We start from the raw sequence: 18,105 nt of genomic DNA, 5'->3' as shown, positions 1-18,105 counted from the left end.
ATAGAGACCCCATAGACACCCCATTGTGATCCCATAGAGACCCCATAGAGACCCCCCAGAGACCCCATAGAGACCCCGTTGAGGCCCACAGAGACCCACAGAGACGCATTTTCCCACAAACTGCCCTTTTTTGCCCCAAATTTTGGGGTTTGATGCCCTTTCCCCTCAAAAATCACCGAATTTTGCCTCATTTTGTGCACTTTTCCCCACTTTTGGGTATTTATCTTTTTGTGCCCATCCTTACCGCCACTTTTCACCCCATGGGAATTATTCTGCCTCATTTTGGCTCTTTTTGCCCCAAACGCGGCCACTTTTTCCCATATCCCGCCTCTTTCCCCCCCAAAAATTCACATTTTGGGGTTGGGGGGTCTCATTTTGCCCAAATTTTGCCTTTTTTTGGCCTTTTTTTCCCCCTCCTACGGCGCTGAGGGAAACGTAGAGATCCACCATAGAGTTGGAGGACCGCGAAGAGCGCCCCCTTGCGGCTGGAGGACCGCGAACAGCGCCCCCTTGTGGCTGGAGGACCGCGTCGGTTCGCACCCCCTCATTTACATATATGCAAATCTCCCCCACTTCACTTACATACACAGCGTTCACTGCGCCGCCTCCTCGTTTGCATATGCAAATCGAGGCCGCACCTCCGTCCCCCTCAATGCTTGATAGGGTCGGTTGGGTGCTCGTTAGTTAGTTAATTAGGTTAGCTCGTTAATTAGTGCTTAATTAATGAGAGGTTTAATTGGAGCGCTGTTAATTGCTGTCAGGTTTAATTAGCAGGTGGAGATGCAGAAAGGGTCGATGCATATTTAATGAAACGCATCCGAACACGAAAGAAAGGGCGGATTATCATTAATTAATATTTAATTAATTAATTCATCGAATGGTTTCGAAGTGCAATTAATAAATAAAGCTCTGCGTGGAAAATGTAATTAATTAATTCATTAAGAGGTTTCGCGCCGATGAGTGCAATTAATAAAAAAGCTCTACGTGGAGCAATTATCGATCACGTATTATTAAGATAATTAATGATTAATACTCTTAATTCTGACTTCTAATAGTTCCGAATAATTTCTAATAATTAAACAGCTGAACGATTAATGCAATTAATTCTAATTATTAAACAGCTGAATGATGAATACAATTAATTCTGAAGCTAATTAGAAAACAGTTTCGAGGATAAACACAGGAAATTAATTAGAAATATCTATTAATAAAAACTCTTATTAATAAGTACTATTAATTCAAAAAATTGCCGATAATTACAACTAATTATTAATTATTAAAAGACCAGGTGATATATACGATTAATTCTGAAGCTAATTAGAAAAAAAAATCAGGGATAAACGCATGAAATTAATTAAATATCTAATAATAGAAATAATTGATGATATTATCATCAATTAATCAGCACTAAATGTCTCTGATAACTCCAATTAATTTCTAATTATTAAATTATCAAAAGATTTTGAGACTAATTAGAAAATAATTCAAGGACGGGCACAAGAAATTATAAATATTAATAAATAATAGTTAGATACATAAATTAATAAGATAGAAATTATTATAGAGATAATAAATATACTTAATGATAAATACGCTCCGTTTTCAACGTTTCTAATAATTCCAATTAATATCTAATTATTAAAAGAGCAAATGATAAGCACGATTAATTTGCGATGAGATTAATAATTACTGATAATTACCCATCGTTCAATCCGTTGGATTATTAATAAAAAGATATAAAAGATATGTTATTAAAGAATAAAAAGACTAATTGATTTATTTATTAATTAACTTAATATCGCGATTTCACCCCAAATTTCGGGGGGGAGGGGGGGGAATAATAATTAATTAGCAATTAATAAGGGGGGATCTGGGGGGAAATGTGACACCATGGGGTGACGACGCAGCGAACAATGGGGGATTAATTAAGGGTGAGAAAAATTAATTAATTAATCGCGGTTATTAATATGCGACGGGTTATTAATTTCCAGATTAATTTATTTTATTCCGATTATTTGATTTTTAATACTTGGTTTTATTTGTATTAATTTATGATTATACATTATCGGTTCTATTTATTATTTATTATTTATTACTTATTACTTATTACTTTTACTTATTATTATTTATTATTTATTATTTATTAATTATTAATACATATTATATAATGTTTATTATATATTATATTTATTATATATTATTGCATTTATTAATAACTATTATTTTCAATAATAATTTTAAATTAAAAATTAATTACATTGTGATTTAAAATCTTATTAATTTTAAATTATTTATGATTAATAAACATATTAAAATGCATTCCTAAATATATAATTAAATATATTATGCATTAGATATTATATATTTATTATATATATTTATATAAAATTATATATAATTATATAGTTAATTAACTATTAGTTATTAATTAGTAATTGATAAATCCTATAACGCTATTATTGCCATCATTATTAGGAATATTAAGGATATCTACTGTCTAATTTATTATTAAACTATTAAATTATTACATTATTAAATTTAAATTATTAATTCATCGGAGAGAAGTAGTGTCCAGTAATTATTGGTAAATAATTAATAATAATTAATAATTTTGCTGCTGTTCTGAAGAACGTTGAGGATATCTATAGATTATTTTTTATTAATAATTATTAGATATTATTATTTATTAAATTATCCTTCGTTTATTAGAAGTATTAATTTAATGGCAGATTAATTTATATTGTTATTAATTATTATTATATGATTATTATATAAATATATGGATTATATATATTATTGTTATTATTTTCCTTATTAATATCCCATTATTATTTTCTATGACTCATTAATTAAAAACATCTGTGTTATTCTTGCTAATAATAGTACTGTTATTATTACTGTTATTATTATTATTAATAACCGTTACAGTTTCGATTGCTATTAATAAAAGGAAAAAAAAAGAGGAGGGGGGGAGAAATAATAAGTAATTAAAGAAATTAAGTAATAATTAAGTAAGTAATTAAAGAAATAGAATTAATGACAAATGAAAATTGGATGTTGGTAATAAAATATTGGAAATTAATAGATGACAAAAATAAAAAGTATTAATTAATAAAACAGAAATAAATAAGGATAAAAATTGTAAAGAAAATAATTAACGAAAATAAAAATATTAATTATATATATAAATGAAACGATTAATTAAATAAATATTAAAAATAATGAAATGATTAAATAAAATAGTTAAATAATGAATTAAAAATTAAATTAATAATGATGAAGAAATAAAAATCGATAATAAATGATTATAAATGAATAATGAAAATTAATATAAAAAAATTAAAACCATAGAGATATAAAAATAGGAATGAAAACAATTATCTGTTAATTAAAAATTAATAATTATTAATAAATAAAAAATAGAGATCGCTAATAAATAATGAAATTACGGAAGTAACGATGAAATAAAATGATAAATAATTAAAATAAATAGAAATGAGATAATTAAAAAAGGAATAAAAAATTGAACCCAATTAATTAAAATTAAAATCTAATTTAAATAAAATTAATTAAAATTAGAAAGTGGAAAATAAAATAACAATCGAAATATTAAAAACGAATCAAATCGAAATGAAAATAAAAGGAATAAAAATGGAAATTTTTATTAAATAATTAATTGATTAAATAATTAACGAGTGATTAAATAATTAATGAGAATAATGAAATAAGAAATAAAAATAAATAAATAATAAAAATTAGAAATAGAAAATAATTAGGATACAAGAAAAAAGGTTTGAAATAATTAATAATTAATAATTAATAATTAATAATTAATAATTAATTTTAATAGAAATTTAAGCATAATAATGAAATAAAATGGGAATTAATGAGATAAAAAAGAGAGAAAATAAAATAATAATATAATAAAAATGATTAATGTTAAAATATTGATTTTTGATGAAATTGAATAATAAAATAAAATATGAAAGCCCGAAATAAAATAATTATTAATAAAAGTTTTATATTAATAAAAAATAAAAGGAATTATTAATAAAAGAAATAAAATAAGAAAATAAGAAATTAAAACCGGATATCAAAACGGCAATTAAAAAATCATCATGTCCGAATTAGAAATTGAAATTAAATTGAAATTAAAAATCGGAAATTTGAGAAAATAAAAATTAGAAATAAAAAATAGAAATTAGAAATATAGAATTTATAGATTAATAAAGATTATTAATAATTAATAAAAATGAGAAATTGATAAAATTAGAAATTTGGGAATCGGAAATAGAAATTGGAAATTAAAAATAATAAAGTCGAAATCGGATTTGAATTGGGAGAAATTGAAACACAGAAAGGGAAATAATTCATTAATAAAATCGATTAATGCATCAAATAATTAAATAATAATGGGATATAAAATGGGAATCAAATGAAATATTCGCAATAAATTAAATAAAGGAAATAAAGAGAATGAAATAAATGGGGGAAAAAGAACGAATTGAAACGAAACAGAAATAAATTCATACGGAATAAATTAATATGTATTAATAAATATATTAAATTATTAATTCGTTAATATTTCGTTTATTTTATATAGAAATAAATAATGATTTAAATATTTTATATTGGATTAATTTTATTTATATCGTATTGTGTATTTATTTACGTTTGTGACATGAGTTGGTATTATTAAATTTTATTAATCAGTTTTTATTAATAATTCATATTTATTAGAAGTTTAATTAATTAATTATTGTTTTAATTAATAGATTATTAGATTATTAAAAGAATTATGGATAACGAAATGAAGAAAGGAAATAAATGGGAAATAAAAGGAAAAAATAAATGTATTAAGTGGAGGGAATTAATAATGGGAAATTAATAATGGGAAATTAATAATTAATTGGAAATTAATAATTGGAAATTAATAATGGGAAAATAATGAAATCAGAAAATTAAACGGAAATTAATGGGAATTAAAAATTAAAGGAATAAAAAAGGGGAAAAAAGGATTTAAAAAATAGAAATCAAAAATGAAAATATTAATGGAAATATAAATTAATAATCGTAAATAAATACATTATAGAATATTTTAATATATTATATTATGAAATTGGGTTTACATTAATTAATATATGTATTATTAATATTATAGGAAGATAAAAAGAAAATTGATGGAGGTTAAAATAAAGAAATAAAGAAATAAAGAAAATAAATGCATTAATAAAAAGTAATTAATTAATTAATGATTAATAGAATTATTAAATGAAAATAATATCAAATTAAAAAGAAAATAAATGAATAAAAATATTAATTGCGTTGAAATGATCATTTGAAAAAGGAAAAGAAATAACAAATAATTAATAATAAATTAAGAAATAAGAAAATATTAATCTTAATAATGGCGTGAAACGATAGAAAGGGAATTAATGAAGGAATTAATAGGAGGTAATTAATAGAAATTAAGTGAAGTAAAATAATAAAATAAAGAATAAATGAAGAAATAATGTTAATAGGATTAAAATTATTAAAATATAAATAATGAAATAAAATAATGAGAATAATAAATGAAGTAAAATGAAATAAAATGAAATAAAATAAAATAATAAAATAAAATGAGATTAAATAATAAAATAAAATGAAATAAAATAAAATAAAATAAAATAAAATAAAATAAAATAAAATAAAATAAAATAAAATAAAATAAAATAAAAATAAAATAATAAAATAATAAAATAAAATGAAATAAAAGTAAAATAAAATAATAAAATAAAATAAAATGAGATTAAATAATAAAATAAAATGAAATAAAATAAAATTAAATAAAAATTAAATAAAGTAAAATGAAATAAAATAAAAATAAAAAAAATAAAATAAAATAAAATAAAATAAAATAAAATAAGATAAAATAATAAAATGAGATTAAATAATAAAATAAAATGAAATAAAATGAAATAAAATAAAAATTAAATAAAGATAAAGTAAAATAAAATAAAAATAAAATAAAATAAAATAATAAAATAAAATAAAATGAGATTAAATAATAAAATAAAATGAAATAAAATGAAATAAAATAAAAATTAAATAAAGTAAAATAAAATAAAATTAAAATAAAATAAAATAAAATAAAATAAAATAAAATAAAATAAAATAAAATAAAATAAAATAAAATAAAATAAAATAAAATAATAAAATAAAATGAGATTAAATAATAAAATAAAATGAAATAAAATAAAATAAAATAAAATAAAATAAAGTAAAATAAAATAAAATAAAAATAAAATAAAATAAAATAAAATAAAATAAAATAAAATAAATAAAAATAAAATAAAATAAAATAAAATAAAATAAAATTATAAAATTAATAAAATAAAATAAATAAATGAAATAAAATAAAAATAATAAAATAAAATATTGGGATAGGGATGGGGATCGGGATTGCGATTGGGATCGAGACCAGGCTTGGGATTGGGATCGGGGTTGGGATAGGGATGGGGATCGGGATTGGGATTGGAATCGGGATTGGGATTGGGATCAGGATCGGGATCGGATCAGGATCGGGATGGGGATCACATCAGGATTGGGATTGGGATCGGGATCGGATCAGGATCGGGATAAGGATCAGATCGGGATCGGGATTGGGATCAGGACTGGGACACAGATATGGGGATTGAGATTGGGATCAGATCGGGATTGGGATGGGGATCAGATCGGGATCGGGATGGGGATTGGGATCGGGATCGGGATGGGGATCAGATCGGGATCGGGATGGGGGTTGGGACAGGGATCGGGATCAGGATCAGGACAGGGACGGGGATTGGGATCGGGATCGGATCCGGATGGGGGTGGGGATCAGGATTGGGATTGGGATTGGGATCGGGATCAGGATAGGGATTGGGATCGGGATCAGGATTGGGATTGGGATCAGGATGGGGATGGGGATAGGATCGGGATTGGGATTGGGATCAGGATGGGGATGGGGATAGGATCGGGATTGGGATTGGGATCAGAATCGGGATCAGGATTGGGATGGGGATCAGGATTGGGATTGGGATTGGGATCGGGATCAGGGTCAGGATTGGGATCAGGATGGGGATTGGGATCGGGATCAGGGTCAGGATTGGGATTGGGATCAGGATGGGGATGGGGATAGGATCGGGATTGGGATTGGGATCAGAATCGGGATCAGGATTGGGATGGGGATCAGGATTGGGATTGGGATTGGGATCGGGATCAGGGTCAGGATTGGGATCAGGATGGGGATGGGGATAGGATCGGGATTGGGATTGGGATCAGAATCGGGATCAGGATGGGGATCAGGATTGGGATTGGGATTGGGATCGGGATCAGGATAGGGATTGGGATCAGGATAGGGATTGGGATCGGGATCAGGGTCGGGATTGGGATTGGGATCAGGATGGGGATGGGGATCGGGATCGGGATTGGGATCAGAATCGGGATCCGGATGGGGGTGGGGATCAGGATTGGGATTGGGATTGGGATCGGGATCAGGATAGGGATTGGGATCGGGATTGGGATCAGAATCGGGATCAGGATGGGGATGGGGATGGGGATGGGGATTGGGATTGGGATCAGAATCGGGATCAGGATGGGGATGGGAATGGGGATTGGGATTGGGATCAGAATCGGGATCAGGATGGAGATTGGGATCAGAATCGGGATCAGGATGGGGATGGGGATCGGGATGGGGGTCAGAATGGGGATGGGGATTGGATTGGGATCGGGATGTGGATCAGAATCGGGATCAGGATTGGGATCAGGATCGGGATCGGGTTGGGATCGGGATTGGGCTGGACGCGATAAATCCGCATCGAATAAAAGTCCTGATAGAAAACCCCCGCTCTTTGCGCTCTGTTTTCACCCCGAAACGACGTGTGCAGACGCCCCGGAGGAAAACACCCTCTGCGTGAGGGGGAAAACCCCTCGGGGTGTGTGTGGGGGGGAAGGAAATCTTACAAACTACAAAAAAAACCCGATTTCCCCCTTTTTCACCCCAAAATTTTATAGGGTGGCCGCAGCGCGTTCGCGTCTCGAGGCCTTTTGTCCACCGCGCGCCGCCGTAGTGGTTGTTTGGGGCGGGTGATCTGCCTAGCAACGCGATTTGATTGGCTGCGTCGCTTAGCAACGGCGTGAGGGCCCTTAGCAACCGCGGCCTACGTGGGAAAGGGAAAGCCCGAAAAGGGGGGGGGGGGGGGGGGGGGGAGGTAAAAGAAACAAAAGAAAAGGGAAAAAAAAAAGAAAAAAAGGAAAAAAAAAGGGGAGAAATAAAGAGAAAAAAAAGGAAAAAGAAGGAATCGGGGGCGTGGCGCTGAGGGGCCCCGCTCGGGGTCCCCTCAATGCCGCGGTTGAAGCAGCGTCGGCCACAGCCGCTCCGATACGGTGCGTTTGTGCTTTTTGTTTTGTTTTTTTTGGGTTTTAATGGGTATTTTTAGGAGATTTGGGGGTTTTTGTTGTGGTGGGGGGTTTTTTAGGGGGGTTGTGGGGGGTGAAGGGGGGTTGAAGGGGGGGGGGGAATGGGGATTGGGTGAGAAATGAGGGGAAAGGATGGACATGGGAATAAAATGGTCTAAAATCCACTCGAATCTGCTGGGAATTGGAGATTAAAGAAAGTTGGGAGGCCTGGAATTGAGAAATATCCATCAAATGTCCTCAAAATTGGCCCCCCCCCCGGAAAAAAACCTAAAATCAACTGCAGATTGACCCAAAATCCCTCAAATCTCCTCAAAATGATCCCAAAAATCACCTCAGGATGACCCAAAATTGACTCAAATATCCCAAATCTCCTCAAAATGACCCCAAAAATCACCTCAGGATGACCCAAAATTGACCAAAATCCCTCAAATCTCCTCAGAATTATCCCCCAAATATCCTCAAAATGACCCAAAATTGACCAAAATCCCTCAAATCTCTTCAAAATGACCCCAAAAATCACCTCAGGATGACCAAAATTGGCCAAAATCCCTCAAATCTCCTCAAAATGACCCCAAAAATCACCTCAGGATGACCCAAAATTGACCAAAATCCCTCAAATCTCCTCAAAATGACCCCAAAAATCACCTCAGGATGACCCCAAATTGACCAAAATCCCTCAAATCTCCTCAAAATGACCCCAAAAATCACCTCAGGATGACCCAAAATTGACCCAAATCCCTCAAATCTCTTCAAAATGACCCCAAAAATCACCTCAGGATGACCCAAAATCGACCAAAATCCCTCAAATCTCCTCAAAAAGACCCCAAAAATCACCTCAGGATGACCCAAAATTGACCAAAATCCCTCAAATCTCCTCAAAATGACCCCAAAAATCACCTCAGGATGACCCAAAATTGACCAAAATCCCTCAAATCTCCTCAAAATGACCCCAAAAATCACCTCAGGATGACCCCAAATTGACCAAAATCCCTCAAATCTCCTCAAAATGACCCCAAAAATCACCTCAGGATGACCCAAAATTGACCAAAATCCCTCAAATCTCCTCAAAATGACCCCAAAAATCACCTCAGGATGACCCAAAATTGACCAAAATCCCTCAAATCTCCTCAAAATGACCCCAAAAATCACCTCAGGATGACCAAAAATCGACCAAAATCCCTCAAATTTCCTCAAAATGACCCCAAAAATCACCTCAGGATGACCCAAAATTGACCCAAATCCCTCAAATCTCTTCAAAATGACCCCAAAAATCACCTCAGGATGACCCAAAATCGACCAAAATCCCTCAAATCTCCTCAAAATGACCCCAAAAATCACCTCAGGATGACCCAAAATTGACCAAAATCCCTCAAATCTCCTCAAAATGACCCCAAAAATCACCTCAGGATGACCCAAAATTGACCAAAATCCCTCAAATCTCCTCAAAATGACCCCAAAAATCACCTCAGGATGACCCAAAATTGACCAAAATCCCTCAAATCTCCTCAAAATGACCCCAAAAATCACCTCAGGATGACCCAAAATCGACCGAAATTCCTCAAATCTCCTCAGAATTATCCCCCAAATATCCTCAAAATGACCCAAAATTGACCAAAATCCCTCAAATCTCCTCAAAAAGACCCCAAAAATCACCTCAGGATGACCCAAAATTGACCAAAATCCCTCAAATCTCCTCAAAATGACCCCAAAAATCACCTCAGGATGACCCAAAATTGACCAAAATCCCTCAAATCTCCTCAAAATGACCCCAAAAATCACCTCAGGATGACCCAAAATCGACCAAAATCCCTCAAATCTCCTCAAAATGACCCCAAAAATCACCTCAGGATGACCCAAAATTGACCAAAATCCCTCAAATCTCCTCAGAATTATCCCCCAAATATCCTCAAAATGACCCAAAATTGACCCAAATCTCCCAAATCTCTTCAAAATGACCCCAAAAATCACCTCAGGATGACCCAAAATCGAACAAAATCCCTCAAATCTCCTCAAAAAGACCCCAAAAATCACCTCAGGATGACCCAAAATTGACCAAAATCCCTCAAATCTCCTCAAAAAGACCCCAAAAATCACCTCAGGATGACCCAAAATTGACCAAAATCCCTCAAATCTCCTCAAAATGACCCCAAAAATCACCTCAGGATGACCCAAAATTGACCAAAATCCCTCAAATCTCCTCAAAATGACCCCAAAAATCTCCTCAAAATGACTCAAAATTGACCCAAATATCCCAAATCTCTTCAAAATGACCCCAAAAATCACCTCAGGATGACCCAAAATTGGCCAAAATCCCTCAAATCTCCTCAAAATGACCCCAAAAATCACCTCAGGATGACCCAAAATTGACCCAAATCCCTCAAATCTCTTCAAAATGACCCCAAAAATCACCTCAGGATGACCCAAAAATTGACCAAAATCCCTCAAATCTCCTCAAAATGACCCCAAAAATCACCTCAGGATGACCCAAAATCGACCGAAATCCCTCAAATCTCCTCAGAATTATCCCCCAAATATCCTCAAAATGACCCAAAATTGACCCAAATATCCCAAATCTCTTCAAAAAGACCCCAAAAATCACCTCAGGATGACCCCAAATTGACCAAAATCCCTCAAATCTCCTCAAAATGACCCCAAAAATCACCTCAGGATGACCCAAAATCGACCAAAATCCCTCAAATCTCCTCAGAATTATCCCCCAAATATCCTCAAAATGACCCCAAATTGACCCAAATATCCCAAATCTCTTCAAAAAGACCCCAAAAATCACCTCAGGATGACCCCAAATTGACCCAAATCCCTCAAATCCCGCCCAAAAATTACCCCCCCCCCCCCCATTCATTCCTATGGACCCCCGCGATGACGTCATAGTGACGTCACACCCGGGGTTGGGAGGGGGGGGGGGCGTCTCCCCTCCCCCACTTCCGCCTCCCCCCCCGCCCCCCCCCCCCCCCCTCCTTCCTCCTTTTCCTGCCGGGGTTTATTATTAGTATTATTAATTAATATTGCTATTATTATTTGGGGGGGGGGGGGGGCGGAATCCCCCCGGAAACGGCGCTGAGCGGAGAGGGGGGGGAGGGGCGGGGGGAGGGGGGGGGAGGGATTTCCATGGCTGAGCCGGGAGGTGCGTGAGCGACCGCGGTTTTTGGGGTGAAAAAGTGGGATTTTGGGGTTTGGGGGGATGGAGTGGGGTTTGGGGGGGGGGGGAAGGGGGGAGGGGGTTGGTTTTGGGGGTGAAAAGTGGGGATTTGGGGGTTCGTGAGGGGGGGGGGAGTTGGGAGGGGGGGGTGGGGGAGGGGTTTTGGGGTGGAAAATGGGGGTTTGGGGGTTTTGGGGGATGGAGTGGGGTTTGTGGGGGGGGGGGAAGGGGGAGGGGGGTGGTTTTGGGGTGAAAAGAGGGGATTTGGGGGTTCGTGAGGGGGGGGGAGTTGGGAGGGGGGGGGTGGGGGAGGGGTTTTGGGGTGGAAAATGGGGGTTTGGGGGTTTTGGGGGATGGAGTGGGGTCTGTGGGGGGGGGGGAGGGTGGTTTGGGGGTGAAAAGTGGGGATTTGGGGTTCGTGAGGGGGGGGAGTTGGGAGGGGGGGGGGGGTGGGGGAGGGGTTTTGGGGGGGAAAATGGGGGGTTTGGGGGTTTTGGGGGATGGAGTGGGGGTCTGTGGGGGGGGGGGAGGGTGGTTTGGGGGGTGAAAAGTGGGGATTTGGGGTTCGTGAGGGGGGGGGAGTTGGGAGGGGGGGGGGTGGGGGAGGGGTTTTGGGGTGGAAAATGGGGTTTGGGGGTTTTGGGGGATGGAGTGGGGTTTGTGGGGGGGGGGGAGGGTGGTTTGGGGGTGAAAAGTGGGGATTTGGGGTTCGTGGGGAGGGGGGGGGTGGGGGAGGGTTTTTGGGGTGAAATGTGATGATTTGGGGATTGATGTTGGTGACTTTGGGGCCGATTTCGCTCAATTTGGGGTCAATATCGCTCATTTTGGGGTCAATATTGCTCATTTTGGGGCAGATATCTCTGATTTTGGGGTCAATATTGCTCATTTTTGGGTTCATTCCTCTCATTTTTGGGTTAATATCGCTCATTTTGGGGCCAATATCATTCATTTTTGGGTTAATATCGCTCATTTTGGGGCCAATATCATTCATTTTTGGGTTAATATTGCTCATTTTAGGGTTAATATCTCTCATTTTTGGGTCAATATCACTCATTTTTGGGTCAATATCATTCATTTTTGGGTTAATATCGTTCATTTTTGGGTCGATATCGCTCATTTTTGGGCTGATATCACTCATTTTGGGGTCAATATTGCTCAACTTTGGGTCAATATCACTCATTTTGGGGTTGATATCGCTCAATTTTGGGTCGATATCGTTCATTTTGGGGTCAATATCACTCATTTTGGGGTCAATATCACTCCTTTTGGGGTCGATATCGCTCATTTTTGGGCTGATATCACTCATTTTGGGGTTAATCTCTCATTTTTGGGTCAATATCATTCATTTTTGGGTCGATATCGCTCAATTTTGGGGTTAATCTCTCATTTTTGGGTCAATATCACTCATTTTTGGGTCGATATCGCTCATTTTTGGGTCGATATCGTTCATTTTGGGGTCAATATCACTCCTTTTGGGGTCAATATCACTCCTTTTGGGGTCAATATCACTCCTTTTGGGGTCAATATTGCTCAACTTTGGGTCAATATCACTCATTTTGGGGTCGATATCTCTCATTCCCCCCACCCATTTTGGGGCCGACTCCCCCTAATGTCCCCCTTTCTTCCCCCCACAGGCTCCCCCAGCGCCTCCCCAGCCCCCCGCCGCCCTCCCAAGGAGCCTTCCTCCTCCTCCTCCTCCTCCTCGGCAACCCCCCCGGCCATGCCATCGGAACCGGACCCCCCTTTCCGTCGTCGCACCGCACCCCAAACCCCACCCCCGAACTCGGGGGGCTGCCCCCCCCTCGACATCCCGCTGTTGCTGGAGGAGCTGCGGGTGTTGCAACAGCGTCAGCTCCGCCAGATGCAGCTGACCGAGGACATCTGTCGCCAGGTCCTCCTCCTGGGGGCCCTGAGCACCCCAAAATCCCGCGCCCCCCCCCCGCCCCGCCCCCCCCCAGCTCACAAAAAGCCACACTTTGTCACGGGAAAACCTTTTTCCCTCTTTTCCCCCCAAAAAACCACCCGCAGGCCGCCTTCTTTTTGGCAACACCGTACCGCGGGCTCGGGGTGACGCCGGTGGTCTCGGCGAGGCCCCCAAGTTTGGGGGACGCGGGGGGGACGCGTCACGAGTGTGGCTTTTGTGGGAAGGGCTTCGGCAGCGAGAGCGCCCGCCAGATCCACCTGCGGTCCCACACCGGGGAACGGCCCTACAGCTGTGGTGTCTGTGGGAATCGCTTCACCACGCGTGGAAACCTCAAGGTTCACTACCACCGCCACCGACAGAAGGTCCCCCGCCTCGCTGCCAGCCCCCAGCCCGCCAACAGCGCACAGTCGGCCTCCAGTAACCACCTGTTGGCCTCCAGTAACCACCAGTTGGCCTCCAGCAACCACCAGTTGGCCTCCAGCAACAACCAGTTGGCCTCCAGCAACCAGTTGGCCTCCAGTAACCACCAGTTGGCCTCCAACAACACCCAGTTGGCCTCCAGCAACAACCAGTTGGCCTCCAGCAACCAGTTAGCCTCCAGCAACCAGTTGGCTTCCAGTAACCACCAGTTGGCCTCCAGTAACCACCAGTTGGCCTCCAGCAACCCGTTGGCCTCCAGTAACAACCAGTTGGCCTCCAGTAACAACCAGTTGGCCTCCAGTAACAACCAGTTGGCCTCCAGTAACCAGTTGGCCTCCAGTAACAACCAGTTGGCCTCCAGTAACAACCAGTTGGCCTCCAGCAACAACCAGTTGGCCTCCAGCAACCAGTTGGCCTCCAGTAACCACCAGTTGGCCTCCAGCAACACCCAGTTGGCCTCCAGCAACACCCAGTTGGCCTCCAGCAACCACCAGTTGGCCTCCAGTAACAACCAGTTGGCCTCCAGCAACAACCAGTTGGCCTCCAGCAACACCCAACTGGCCACCAGTAACAACCAGTTGGCCTCCAACAACACCCAACTGGCCACCAGTGACAACCAGTTGGCCTCCAACAACACCCAGCTGGCCACCAGTGATAACCAGTTGGCCTCCAACACCCAACTGGCCACCAGTGACAACCAGTTGGCCTCCAACACCCAACTGGCCACTAGTAACAACCAGTTGGCCTCCAACAGCGTGCCGATGCTTGTCAGCACCCAGCTGGCCACCAGTAACAACCAGTTGGGCTCCAGTAACAACCAGTTGGCTTCCAACAACTCCCAGCTGGCCTCCAACAGTGTGCCGACGCTTGTCAACACCCAACTGGCCTCCAGCAACAACCAGTTGGCTTCCAACAACTTCCAGTTGCCCTCCAGCAACACCCAGTTGCCCTCCAGCAACAACCAACCGATGGCCAACGCCCAAGTGAACAGTAACACCCAAGCAGTGTCCAACAACACCCAACTGATCTCCAACAACACCCAACTGATCTCCAACAACACCCAACTGATCTCCAACACCCAACTGGCATCCAGCAACACCCAGCTGAACTCCAACAACACCCGACCAAGCTCTACCAACACCCAGCTTGTGTCCAGCAACACCCAGCTGGTGGCCAACACCCAACTGAGCCCCAGCAACACCCAGCCAAGCTCTGCCAACACCCAGCTGATCCCCAACAACACCCAACCAAGCTCTACCAACACCCAGCCGATCTCCAGTGACACCCAACCAAGCTCTACCAACACCCAGCTGATCCCCAACAACACCCAACCAATCTCCAACACCCAAACTAAGTCCACGAGCAGCCAACGGGGGTCTGCGAACACCCAACCAATGTCCAGCACTCAACTGATGGCCACCAACACCCAGCCAGGCTCTACCAACACCCAGCTGATGGCCAGCAACACCCAACTGATCCCAAACAACACCCGACCAAGCTCTACCAACACCCAACTGATGGCCAGCAACACCCAACTGATCCCAAACAACACCCAACCAAGCTCTACCAACACCCAGCTGATCCCAAACAACACCCGACCAAGCTCTACCAACACCCAACTGATGGCCAGCAACACCCAACTGATCTCCAACACCCAACTGATGGACAACAGCACCCAACTGATGGCCAACAACACCCAACTGATGGACAACAACACCCAGCTGATGGACAACAACACCCAGCTGATGGACAACAGCACCCAGCCCATCCCCAATACCCAACTGATGGACAACAACACCCAACCAAGCTCTACCAACACCCAACTGTTCTCAACCAACACCCGACTGATCTCCAACACCCAGCTGATCTCCAACAACACCCAACCAAGCTCTATCAACACCCAACTGATGGCCAGCAACACCCAACCAAGCTCTACTAACACCCAACCATTCTCAACCAACACCCAACTGATCTCCAACACCCAACTGATCTCCAACAACACCCAACCGATGGCCAACACCTCCCAGCTGATCTCCAGCAACACCCAACCGATCTCCAACAACACCCACCCAAGTTCTACCAACACCCAGCTGATCTCCAACACCCAACTGATGGCCAGTAACACCCAACCAAGCTCTAACAACACCCAACTGATCTCCAACAACACCCAACCTAGCTCTACCAACACCCAACCGATCTCCAACAACACCCAACCAAGCTCTACCAATACCCAACTGATGTCCAACACCCAGCTGATCTCCAACAACACCCAACCTAGCTCTGCCAACACCCAACCGATCTCCAACAACACCCAACCAATCTCTACCAACACCCAACTGATGTCCAACACCCAGCTGATCTCCAACAACACCCAACCTAGCTCTACCAACACCCAACTGATCTCCAACAACACCCAACCTAGCTCTACCAACACCCAACCGATCTCCAACAACACCCAACCAAGCTCTACTAACACCCAGCTGATCTCCAACAACACCCAACCAAGCTCTACCAACACCCAACTGATGTCCAACACCCAGCTGATCTCCAACAACACCCAACCTAGCTCTACCAACACCCAACCGATCTCCAACAACACCCAACCAAGCTCTACCAACACCCAACTGATCTCCAACACCCAACTGATGGCCAGCAACACCCAGCCAAGCTCTGCCAACACCCAACCAAGCTCTATCAACACCCAACTGATCTCCAACAACACCCATCCCATCTCCAACAACACCCAACCCTTCTCCAACAACACCCAGCCCGCCCCCAACCCCCAACTGATGACCACCTCCGTACAACCGCTCCCCTCCAACACCGTGCTCCTACTGAAGACATCCGCGTGCCGACCGAGCCCGGCTGACAAAAACACCCCCCCCATCGCCAACACCCAAACCCAGAACCGCCGCTTGGGCGCTGTTGGGGGGCACCCCACTTTTTTGGGCTCCCGCCCCTTCGGAAACCACCCAACCCCAAGCGTTGGTGGCCAAGTACCACGTGACCCCCCCCGGCAACAACAGTCGGAGGGCCCCGAACCCAATGCCCGGTGTGTCGCCGGGTGTTGAGCTGCCCGCGGGGGTCGCGGTCGCATTTTGGGGGTCACGTCCCCTTCCGGTGTAAGGTGTGCGGGAGGGGATTCCCCAACCGGGGTCACCTCCGGGCTCATTTTGGGGGTCACCGAGGGGGACCCCCGAATTCCTGCCCCGTTTGTCAACGTGCCGTCGTCCGGGGGTACTCGCCCCACGGAGAGGGCGACGGAAACCGGAGTGAGGAGGAGGAGGGTGACAACAATCGGAATGAGGAAGAGGAGGGTGGGGAGGAAGGAGAGAGCGAAGCGGACCCCCGAACTGGGGGGGAAGAGCCGGAAGAGGAGGAAGAGGAAGAGGAGGAGGAGGAGGAAGAGGAGGGGAGGAAGGAGGACAGGAGGGGACGGCGAGGACACGCGGGGAGGTACGGGGTTGGGGTGTCTCATTTTTGGGGGTCTCTTGTGGAATTTAAGGGGGTTTTTGTACGGGGTGGGGGCGGGGGGGGTCCCTGAAATTTAAGGGGTGTTTGGGGGGGGCTCAGATGGAAGGGGGGGTATCCCCCATTTAAGGGCATTTTGGGGTCCCCCCAAATTTAAGGATATTTTGGGGTCTCTGAAATTTAATGTTTTTTATCCCCCCCCCCAAAAAACAAATGAAATTTGGAACCCCTGCCCCAAAATAACGATTTTTGGGTTTCCCCCCGTGTATATGGCGTTGAAGGGGGGGGAATTTGGGGGTCCCCTCCCCCCAAAATTGTGGGGCTGACCCCCTCCCCCCCCAAACCCCTCCCAGGAACCCGGGAAGGGGTCCAGAGGACTCCGAGCCCCCCCCCAAAAAACAGGGAAGGGGGAGAAGTAGAGAGGTAAGCAGTCACCCCCAAAATTTGGGGGTGGATTTGGGTTTTTTTTGGGGGGGCGGGGGGTTCAGATGGGATTTTTGGGGGGGGGATTTGAGGTTTTTTGGGGGGCGGGGGGTTCAGATGGGTTTTTTGAGGGGGGGGATTTGAGGTTTTTGGGGGGCGGGGGGTTCAGATGGATTTTTGGGGTGGATTTGGGGTTTTTTTTGGGGGGTGGGGGGGTTCAGATGGATTTTTGGGGTGGATTTGGGGGGATTTGGGTTTTTTTGGGGGGTGG

General features: G+C 41.5%; 1 protein-coding gene and 1 long non-coding RNA gene across 2 annotated transcripts; both read left to right on the top strand.

Annotated features, from left to right (window-relative positions):
• Nucleotides 1-13,246: 13,246 nt before the first annotated feature.
• LOC136045615 (sal-like protein 2) lies at nucleotides 13,247-17,830 on the top strand. The gene is given in 5 exon segments (XM_065731627.1): nucleotides 13,247-13,634; nucleotides 13,637-14,841; nucleotides 16,953-17,257; nucleotides 17,350-17,396; nucleotides 17,765-17,830. Coding segments are annotated over 5 exon segments (1,941 nt in total). The 5' UTR covers nucleotides 13,247-13,316.
• Nucleotides 14,881-16,624, top strand: LOC136045614 (uncharacterized). Its single transcript, XR_010621920.1, has 2 exons — nucleotides 14,881-14,946; nucleotides 16,549-16,624. It is a non-coding gene; the product is annotated as an uncharacterized LOC136045614 (long non-coding RNA).
• Nucleotides 17,831-18,105: the final 275 nt, after the last annotated feature.

Source organism: Cyrtonyx montezumae, unplaced genomic scaffold (assembly GCF_038088225.1).
Source record: "Cyrtonyx montezumae isolate F1298 unplaced genomic scaffold, pur_monq_1.0 scaffold_149, whole genome shotgun sequence".
NCBI classification, from domain to species: Eukaryota; Metazoa; Chordata; class Aves; order Galliformes; family Odontophoridae; genus Cyrtonyx; species Cyrtonyx montezumae.
The sequence above is the reverse complement of the archived record's forward strand: the minus strand, read 5'-3'. Positions and strand labels throughout refer to the sequence as shown.